The following is a 10,622-nucleotide window of genomic DNA, read 5'->3' as shown; positions in this document are numbered from 1 at the left end:
GGGGGGCAGTGGAACGGGGCTCGGGGTCAGCCGGGGCTCCCTCAACGGAGAGGACGGCGGGGAATGGCCCCGGTCAGCGATGAGCGCCCCCGGTCAGCGCTGAGCTGCGGTGCGGAGCGCTGGGAGCTGGGGTTGTTCCCTGCAGGAGGAAGGGCGGCTGTAGAGGGTGAAAGGGGACAGAGTGGTTCCCCCATAGCTGCTGTGGGCAGGATGTGAGGGAATCGCCTGGCCTGGCAGTGATGGTGGTTTCAGCTGCTGGAAAAGGTGTTTTATATGTCAGTGGTTGAAACAGGGGCAGCTTTATAGCACACTTGTGCATAAGTGTCTTTTGGGGTAGTCACAAGTCCCAGGTCCCGTTTCTGGTGTTGTGCTGTATCCCAAATCTCCTTTATACCCCCTGTCCTCAAATTCATCCCACACCTCCAAAACAGGTTTATCAATACGAGTAAAAACTAAAAACTTGCTTCAATTTTATGCCTATAACTCATTTCATGGTTTATTTTCCACTTCCATTTCACATGGAGCTTGGAATGGGGATTTGAGGGGAAGGGATGGTGCAGTTTGCTGGAGCTCTGTGCTCCCTTGGCTGGGTTCTGACAGCACAGGGGTTTTGTAAACATCAAGTTTAATTGCTGCAGGGTTTGTTCCCTGCCAGCAGCATTGCTGCAGGAGGTTTTTCCTTTTCTGGCTCCTGGCTGAGTGTTTGTTTCAGGTATCACCTGGGTGCTGGTCTATCGCACAGACAAATACAAGAGGTTAAAGGCTGAAGTGGAAAAGCAGAGCAAGAAATGTAAGTACTCACCAGGGACTTGTTTCTGTCCTTAATTCTGGTTTTTTTTTTTTTTTCTGGAAGAAGTTCAGCCAAAGCTTTTGCCTTGTGTATATTGCTCCTTCTGTCAATGGAGGACAGGAGGGAGTAAGAAATTGGTCCTGGCATCTTTTTTTGTATGTACATCAGCAGCCAGTGTCTGAAATAAATGTCTGAAGTACATTCAAAATGTCTGAAATACATTCAAAAATGCAACTTCTGCCTTTTAGGGGTGAAGAGGAGAATCTGAGGTCTGTAGAAAGAAAAAATTAGGGTTGAATAATGAATACCATGAGGAAAAACTATTTTATGTAAAGGTTAAGAGTGGTGATTGATGGTGGGAGTAAGGACCATCATAGAAGAGTAAGAGCCATCATAGAAAGGTCTGAGCAATCAGCTGATGGAAAACCAAATTATCCTACTGTAAACTGGAAGCAAATAGGTTAGGAAATATTAGGGAAAAAGTTCATTTCACAGAGAGGAGGCCTGGGAGGGGGGTAAACAAAGTGTGAGGGAAGAAGGGAGCTGAGGGTGAGCAGTCAGATCTGCATCAAATATTGACAGAAGTGGTGAACAGGAGCATGGAGTGTTTAAATGGACCTGTCTGCATCAGAAGCCAAGTTTCAGATTCAGAGAAATTCTGACCTTTTAACCTCAGCTGTGTCCACCCTGCCCAAGTTAAGCAGTGAGAGACAGCACAGGACAGCTGGGGCCAAAACAGAGCTGGTTTTACCTTACTGATATCTCATGGTGGTGTCAGTGCTCTTTAATGCTGGGAGAACAACATTATCCCACATTGCTCTTTGCAGCCCAGCTTATTCCACCTTCCCCTGGGTACTTTGAACCCAGGAGTTGGAGTGCAGCCGTGTTTGTGTCACAGCTCCCACATTTTTTGAGGCTTTTGTCAACCACAGCAGGAGCAGATGGGGATTGCATCCCTGCCTGCCTCACTTGAATCCCACTGCTCCTGTGTGTGGGATGGAATGAGCCCCAGAAGAGTAACTTAGAGAAGGAGTTGAAAGGCAGCTGCAGATTTAGTGTCCTCTTGTGTTTGTGCTGCTCAGTTCCAAAAGCAGTTAGCAGGGCTTAATCTCCGGGGTTTAATGATTGCTGGAAGGGTTTAATGCTGGTTTTTTTTTTAATAGCTCTCCTGGTGTCTAGGCTGTCATCTGTGAAGGGAGTGATGAAGGGTTCATGTGTCTCAATTAATTTCTGAGCTCCTTGTTCGATTCCCCACCCCCAACAACAGCAACAAAAAAAAGGTGAAGCTGAATAAGGAGTCAGTAAAAATTCAGCTTTGCTTTTTTCCCTTCCCCTCTTGTGCTGAGGACAGCTGGCTGACCTGAGGCCTTACGACTTGCCAAGTGGACCACTTGAGCCACACCTTTCAGCTGTTATCTAACACATCTGAAACAGGAAAAAACACATTTGAGACCTTTAAGCTCTCCCGTGAGAGCCCTAGCAGATCCTTAGGATTTGCAAAAACAAAGGGGCTGGCCAGTGTGCTTGAGCAGACATTGTTACTCCTTAATTTCATCTCTTCCTGTCCTCTCGTTCCTCGGGAGAGGCTCAGCCTTGCCTGAGGCTGCTGCAGGGATCGTTCTGGGTGAATGTAGGGCTACATGGACGGGGATGAAAGCTGTCCCTGGAATTTCTGATTTGTTGATGTGGATGTTCCCACGGGCAGCCCTGAGGGAATTGGGGCTGGGAGCTCTTGGGGCTTGGCATGAGTTTTAACAGCACTGCTTAGAGTTTAGAGCTGGGGCTGTGGGGTGATGTGCACCAGAGCAGGGTGGGGTTTCCAGCTGGATTTGGCACAGGGAAGGTTTTGGAGGCAGCATTCTGTGAGCCCTGGGTGCTTTGTGGCATCTGACACCTCTCCAGTATTTCCTGGGGACACAAGCTCCCTGTTTTCCTCCCTGCCCACCAGAGATCCTCTTGTTCCTTGGGAACAGCAATTGTTTCTCACTCCGTTGCCATGGAGGGATGATGTTGAGGTGACTTGTCTGCGCTGCTGTGATTTTCTGAGCAGTTGTGACTGACTCACAGGCGTTTCTAAGGCAGCTCTGCAAATCCTGGTGTGGCTTGGAAGGTTGGCTGGCTTCATTTCCCCTGGGCTGTGAAAGCAGGGCTGTGCTGAGCTGGTACTCCACGAGGGAGGGCAGCCCCAGCACTCAGTGTGTGAGCTCACAGTGAGCCCAGGCTCTTTGTTTGGGATATGGTGTGACCGTGTTCACAGGGGTCTGAGGATGAGGGAAGAGATGAGGATCTGACTCCATGTTTCAGAAGGCTTATTTATTATTTTATGATATATATTACATTAAAACTATACTAAAAGAATAGAAGAAAGTATTTCATCAGAAGGTTAGCTAAAAATAGAATAGGAAAGAATGATAACAAAGGTTTGTGGCTCGGCTCTCTGTCTGAGCCAGCTGACTGTGATTGGCCATTAATTAGAAACAACCAACATGGACCAATCACAGATCCACCTGCTGCATTCCACAGCAGCAGATAATCAATGTTTACATTTTGTTCCTGAGGCCTCTCAGCTTCTCAGGAGGAAAAATCCTAAGGAAAGGATTTTTCATAAAAGATGTCTGCGACAGGTATGGTACCTGCACTTTGCATAAATACAGAGAGTTTAAAGTAAAAAAGGTTGTTACACCATGGTCATGCTTCATCATCCTTGCTTTCTGGAGTACTCTTATTATAGGTCTTGAAAGAAAATGTCTCTTGCTTCCTGGAAAAGCCTTTTGTTCTGTCCCAGAACCTCCTTTGCAGCTGAGCAGGACATTTGCTGTGTTCCCATGTCCCTGTGCTGGCTCTGCTGGCCTGCCTTGCTGCAGTGGTGGTTGTTGGCAGGTGCTCAGTGTGTGTCTCATGTGGGGTTTTAGTACCTTTGACCTTAGGCTTCTGCTTTAAAATATTGGAAATGCTTCAGTGCTAATGAATTGAAGAATGGAGAGGCTGTGGCTGCCTGCTTGGACAGCATTTCCCCTGAGAATGCCTGCCTGTGAAGAAGGGATGTAGGAGAACACAGACTTTGCTGTATTCTGCTTCCCACTGCAGATAATCAGGAGCAGAGCTTGCCACAAAGCTCTTTTCATCCCACTTGCTGAATCAAAAGTACTGTCTGATGCTAATGACAAATCAGCAAGGGTGGCTTGAGCCAAAATTGTCCCCAGACTGCTCAGTCCACAGTGCCATGGGCTCTTGACAGAGCTCAAAATTAACCCTTTAAATATGTTTGTATCTTATCCAGGGTTTTGATTTTTTTTTAAATTATAAAGTGATTGATGTAAGTAGTTGATAACTTCTTGATTCTGAACATGTTCTTAGTCCTATTTAGCTGGTTTTTGTGCCCCTGTTCTGCAGAGGACTAAAATGTTCTGTTTGGTGTGTGGAAAAGGTGTGGTGGTATCACTGTGCAGAAATGATGGAGTGTCTTTTCATTTTGCAGTGGAAAAGAAGAAGGAAACCATAACTGAATCAGCAGGCCGACAGCAGAAAAAGAAAATAGGTGAGACTGGCACCTCAAGAATGGTGGAAAGTTGAGAAACTGATGGAAATGATTATCCTTTCCTTCCTTTCAAGGCTGTTTATACATTTGCCTTACTCTTGCAAGGCAGGAGACAGCCAGCCTCCTGATGGTTTTGGTCAGATCACTGAGAGGAGCAGCACCTCTTGCTGAGCTCCCTGACTTTTCCTCCCATTTTAGCCTTGATATCTATAGCTGTTACTAACTTGAGCTGTCAAAGCTCTTTGCTGCAGTGCATGCCACCTTGCTGTAGCTGTAGAACTCAAATTGTGATTTTTCCCCCCCTTCATTTGAACACTTTAGAGCTGAAGATGTTCATGTTAACTATAACCATGCTTAGATTAATTTCAATCTTGATAAGTCAGTTTTGCTCAGGTTTAGGCAGTAATTTATTTTTCCATTCTTTTTCATTGTCAGTAAGCTGAATTCTTTCAGGGTTAGGGTAACTCTTTAGTTAAGTTGAATTAAGCAAGACCAGGGTGAAGAGATGTTGCAAGGTTTTAGGAGGATCTGCCATCTGCAGGACTCGCAACGTGCAGCAAAGCTCAGTTAAGTTATTACAGAGATTGTGGCAGGAACACTTTTGAGAGCTCCTGGGAGTTGGTTTCCTCATTCCTCTGTAACACCAGGTAGCTGGATTAGTCATTTGATCTGTACAAAGCTTGGGAATTATAAACACATCTTCAAACAGCTCTTCCTAGGTAGAAAACCTGTTGTCGTTAGATTCCTGAAGGGACAGGAGCCAAAATGCTTCCTCTTGTGCATTTCAGTTGTTAATCTTGACTAATCCCTGCATGGGATGAACACTGCTTGGTGGAAAAGGCAGCTTTGAAAGTGACCATATGCAACAACTGCAGATAACATTAAATAAAGAAAGTGTGCCAATGACTTTTTTGCAGGGCACTATCCGAGCCTAGTGTTCCTAGCAGACAATATTTGACTTGTTCTTGGGCTAAACCAATAAACAGTAGAATCTGAAGACTTCAGATGCTCCACCAATTTTTATACACTAAAATAATCTTGTTTTGCAGATGGAAAACAAAGCACAAAGGGACAAAGATCAGAACTTAGGAAACGACCACTGATTTTGTTTGCTGTGATGCTTGCTGGCCAAGCCTAAGATTCTGACACTGATTTTTTTTCTCTCTTTTTTTTAAGTGCTGCATAACTTCAGTATTTCATTTGTGTTCAGGCAAAGATGAATTCTTGGTGTTCCTAAAAAATCAGACCCTAAATGTCAAACTGGACTTCCAGAAAATGACTCACAGCTGTTAAGCTGAAATCTCTGAGCTCAGTAACTTACTGGATGTCAAATCATTCTGCAAGATGGGGCATTGTTGTCACAGCAAATCTACTTGTGCTGGAGTTCCTCCAAGTTCTGCCATTTTAGTTAACAAAAAGTAAATATTGAGCTGAGGCTTTATGGATAAGTAGCAGCTGTGGTACAGACCTGCCTCAGTTGCCATCTGTTCTGCACACAGAATAAGACAGGAGGTGTGTGGATGATACTACTTGGTTTCATAAGGGATGAATCATGCCTGTGCACAAGGAGGTAGGGGGAAAGTAGCTTGGGAAGGCTTAATTTGGTGTTTCCTACTTAAAAACCTTTATTTTTAACTCTAAAATGAATGGATTGTCACATTGTGTCTAAATCACCTTGGACACTGCTGGAACAGGACACCTTTAACGCTGGTGTAGCCTCCTGTCATTTCAGTTTAAAGGGATGATTTGTTAGCTTAAACCTTGCTACTGCTTTCTGTCCTTCTGCTTCTGGAAGAAGAGACAGTGACATTCCCAGGAGTGCACACGAGTGCTCTGGGTGGACAGCAAAACTAAAACAAAATGCAAACCCCTAGTCCTGGCAAATCTCTATCCCTGTATCCTCATGGTTTGTGTTCCAATGAGCAGAGTAAGATGATTTTGGACTCCAGGGAGCTGCTTGGTAGCCCAGTCCTCTTTGTCTGTGCCTTTTCCCACCTGTACACTACTCAGCAAAGTGCTTAACAGGCTGTTGATGTGTGATTTGGGGAGGAACAGACCATTGATATAAGCTGGTAGATCACCCAGAACGTGTTCATTTTGAATCTGTAGAAATAGGTGAGAGCCAGGTCAGGTATACTGAGCAATCAGAGCTGTGTTCTTTCCTCCCTGTAACCTTTAGCCCACCTAAATAGATGGTTAATTATGCAGCAGAGGGGAAAAAACAAGTATTTGTGCCAAATGTGATTCCTGAAGAGCTGGCCTGTGCTTGCTGAAATGTCCCAGGACACAACTTTCTACCTTGCTCAGGAAACAGGTGTCTGGAAGGTTCCTGCCTGAGGGGATGGTTTGTAGTTAGGAGCAAGTGGAAATAGCAAAGAGGCTTCTGAGGAATTGGATAGGGGTGCTGCTGTTGCCTTTCATAACAGTATCTGTGAATCCCTGTGCTTAGCAGGGGCTTGGGAGAGAAATTTTGGAGTTTCTGAGCTGTGGTACTGAAAGTTTCTGATACTGAAAGTTTCTGGTACCGAAACTTTGGATATTCCTTCATTGTCCACATCCTTACTTCACCTGGCTGTTGCTTCCCAGCCCTGGCTGCCCCTCTGGATCCATCGAAATTCTCTGGATCCCTCAAAATTCCCATGCTTGGCAGTCCTTCTGCATCCTCCCCTTTTCATTCATGCTGTTTTTTGGGTATTCCTTCATTATGCACATCCTTATTTCAGCTGGCTGTTGCTTCCCAGCCCCTCTGGATCCATCCAAGGCATGATGGGGACATGGGGCAGGAAAGGTGACGGATAGTGGATAATGCTGAAGGCCAGAGCAGCCCTCCAGTGAGGGACATGGAAAATGCCCTCTTGAAAATCTGAGTGTCTTTGAAGTCTGTGGTGATTTAAGGACAGACTAAATTTCCATAATATTTCCTGCAAAGCGCAGTAATACACTCATTACTGAATTTCGTGTAGGAAATCTCTTTCCTCTTTGGAGAATCTCCTAGGTGTGAGAAGAGTACAAAATTCATTACTAAGACCAGCAGGATTTTGGCATTGCTGAGGTGCAGCTCCCAGCTCTGTGCATGGTTTTCCCTTTGGAGACCTCCAGAAGGAAATCCTTACTTATTCAATATATTTATGTGCTGGTGTGCAGCAAACTGATCACTGCTCCCTTTGGGAACTGTGGTAGAGGGGCACTGTTTTTGTTTCCCTCATGCTCCTGTGTGAGTTGGTTGAGTTAGCAAATCTGACATTGGGTGCATTTCTTTCAAAAGTGCTGAATGTGTGATTCCAGCCGCCTCCTCTCTTTGTGCCTGACTTGCTGCATGTTGCTGTGGTGGAGAAGCAGTTGGCTATGTGCAGTTTTTCACTTTCTACTGTCTGGCAAAGAGAGCTGGAGTTGATTTTGGAAATGTTATTTGTTTAGAGAGCCAAAGAGGTTAAGTTTTCCTGGAAATGAAAACACTCTGGTTTCTAGGTTGACATAACTGATTATAACTGTTGGTTTTGTCTTTCCAGAGAGACAAGAAGAGAAACTGAAGAATAACAACAGGGACTTGTCAATGGTATGAAAACTTAAAGCCAGTTCCCAACTGCTGGAGATTTCAGTCAGTTTCCCAACAGAAAGACTTTGTTCAATTGGCAAAGAAAGCTGCTTTTCCTCTGGAAAGATCCTTCTGGATTTTCTCTAATAACTAGAGATTTTAGTATGAGCCACAGAGTTACTGCCTCATCTCAGGCCAAACCTTAGCTATTTTCATCTTCCTAGGTCTCCATGATGTTTTTCAAAGTAAAATTAATTTTTGTGGCTTCCTATAACTTTGGTCACTGTAATGATCCCCTGCTGGGAGTCCTCTGGGAATCCCCCTGGTGGGTTTTATAGGCTTAAGGAAAAAATAAAACCAGCCTGTGCAAGGTGACAGGACAATTCTTGAGCACTTTCTGGTTTTGTCTCCCTGCAGCAGCACCTCCCATCAGTGGCTGCCTTTGTACCCAGTCTCCTGGGGACTTCTCCTGTCATTTTCACAACCCCTCTGTGTCCTGGGCCATCCTTTTTCCCTGCTGATTTCAGTGATCTGTACAAAACCTGTTTTTAAGGATGTGAGATTGTAATACCTCAGTGTAGACCTGTTGTTTTGAATCTCTCTGACTTTCTGCTTGCAGGTTCGGATGAAATCCATGTTTGCCATCGGCTTCTGCTTCACTGCCTTGATGGGAATGTTCAACTCCATGTAAGTATCAGCTTCCTGCATTGTTTTCTGCAATTTTTATGGTGAACATATTTTCCACCTTCCCTTCATCACTTGAAATGTTAAGAGTGACATTGTCCAGGCAAGAACCACAAATAAATAAATAAATGGATCCATATTTCATCTGAAGATGTGGTGGTTTGGTCATCACATATATTTTCTGCTCAAGAGGGAACATTGAGTTCTGAGCACAACCAAACTGAACAAATTGCATTCAGTCTAGACACAGCTTTAATATCTTTTCTGCATGGGAACATCCTGATTAGGGCAAGTTTGGTGCATGTCAGGCAAACATCTTCAGTCTTCAACTGCTTTGGCTTTGTTGTAGTGGTGTGACCAAAGAGTGCTCTTGCAAACAAAACTGGGTCAGCTCCCTTAGAAATGAGCTGTAATTGCAGAGTTTGTTGTTGCCCTACTTGAGGAAATCAGAGTCCAGATATAAACAGGCCCAAGCATGGGCTCCAAGCTTCATTTGTTTTAAAAGTGACCTGGGATGGGTGTAGTTAAAAAAAACAAACAGACAAGAAACCCCAAACTGGTTTGCACGGTTATAGACAGCTTTGTTTCAAATATGCAAATGAAAGGCTGTGCTTGGCTTTTAAAACTTGATTCACTTGAAATATGAGTTGTTGGCTGTTAAATCTGAAGATGACATGAATATTGTTAGGATAACCTTTAGGAGGCTGCTCGATATCTGGGAAATATCCTTGCCCTGCAAACAGGAATTTACATTCTTGGGCACCAAAGCCTTTGGCTTGTGTGCTGGCAGTCCCCAGGATACAGTCAATTGTTATTTTACTGGAGATCTGTGGGTGGATAAATTGCAAACATGGGGTAACATAATAACAGAAGTGCCACTGTGTGGATCCTTTATTTATTCAGCTTAGTCAGACTTCAGCATTCTGAGCAGAGCAAAGGAGCCCAGCACTGGAGGATTTTAAAATTTGGGTTCAGTCTTGAGTCAGTGATGTCTCATTTCACTGCAGGGCTGGAGGTGCATCATGAGCAATGAGGGGTCTGAGGGGGCATTTGTAGGATTGCACTTGAGACCTCCAAGTGCTTGCCTTGCTCTTGACTGAAAAACAAACTAAAAATGCTTTACCCCACTGTGCCCTCTTTCCTAGAGGGGGAAGAGGCAGTAGCTCTGAGTAGTCTGTGACTAACAAGTACTACAGAAAATTTTAGGAAGGGGTTGATTTGGGTTAAATTTTATATTATTCCTCCTTTCATAGATAGTAAAAAAAAAAGGTAGAAGAAACCAAGCAACTTCTACCAAGTTTACTTGTCTTGTTCCTCTTTTGAGGATTCCTGCCCACAGAGACCACGCTGCTGAGCAGATGTCAGCCTTGGGGCCTATCTTTTATTTAACTGCCTCTTTCCTTAGAGGCAATCTGAGCAGCAGGAGTGTCCAGGAGTATCCATGGAGGCACTTGTGGGTGTGGGAGGAAAAGGAGGAAAAGGGTGGCTGACACCTGCAATGGCTGTGGCCACGTTTGCTGCTTTTCCTGTTCTTGAATGAGTTCATGGCTGTTGGGAAAAAAGGAGCAGGAATTGTGTGGAAGCAGCCCCCTTTGGACAGGTACTTTGCAGGTGCTGCTGCTCTCTCTGAGCACCTCACGTCATTGCCAAGTGCCCCCTTGGTCAAACTGGAAATCACTGGGATGGTTTCCCCTGTCATTCCTGGAGTGTCAGCAGGTTGGGCCATGCTGGAAGGATGTGGAAGTGTCAGCAAGGCTGGTTTGAACCCAAAGAGCAGAATGCTGTGCCCAAGACAAACAGCTGAGGGACTGTTGTAGCTTAAAAGGTTTCATTATGGCAGTGAGATCTGCAGCAGCAGTGGCCTCCAAGCCACCAGGGATTTCACCTGGGGCAGAAATTACCTTCTGTGTGTCTCAATTTTCTCTTACCAGGAACTTTTTCATGCAATCACTCCCCTGCCTTACTCTAAGAGTTGTGCATTCTAGTACCTCTTAATAACTGTGAAAACCTGCTGGAATTAAAAGCAGGTACCTGAGGGTGCTACTGCTGAAGTACTTGTCATTGTCACAGCAGGA

General features: G+C 44.8%; 1 protein-coding gene across 1 annotated transcript in view; it reads left to right on the top strand.

Moving 5' to 3' along the window:
* Positions 1 to 79: 79 nt before the first annotated feature.
* The window catches only part of TMCO1 (transmembrane and coiled-coil domains 1), an 18,093-nt gene continuing 7,550 nt past the window's right edge, over positions 80 to 10,622 (top strand). The window contains exons 1-5 of the mRNA XM_005430880.2: positions 80 to 92; positions 701 to 790; positions 4,269 to 4,328; positions 7,838 to 7,884; positions 8,483 to 8,550. Of these exons, the coding sequence (XP_005430937.1) occupies positions 80 to 92; positions 701 to 790; positions 4,269 to 4,328; positions 7,838 to 7,884; positions 8,483 to 8,550 (278 nt within the window). The remainder of the gene's footprint in view (positions 93 to 700; positions 791 to 4,268; positions 4,329 to 7,837; positions 7,885 to 8,482; positions 8,551 to 10,622) is intronic.

This window comes from Geospiza fortis, unplaced genomic scaffold (genome assembly GCF_000277835.1).
Source record: "Geospiza fortis unplaced genomic scaffold, GeoFor_1.0 scaffold250, whole genome shotgun sequence".
In the NCBI taxonomy this organism is placed as follows: Eukaryota; Metazoa; Chordata; class Aves; order Passeriformes; family Thraupidae; genus Geospiza; species Geospiza fortis.
This window is presented reverse-complemented; position numbering and strand designations above follow the sequence as displayed.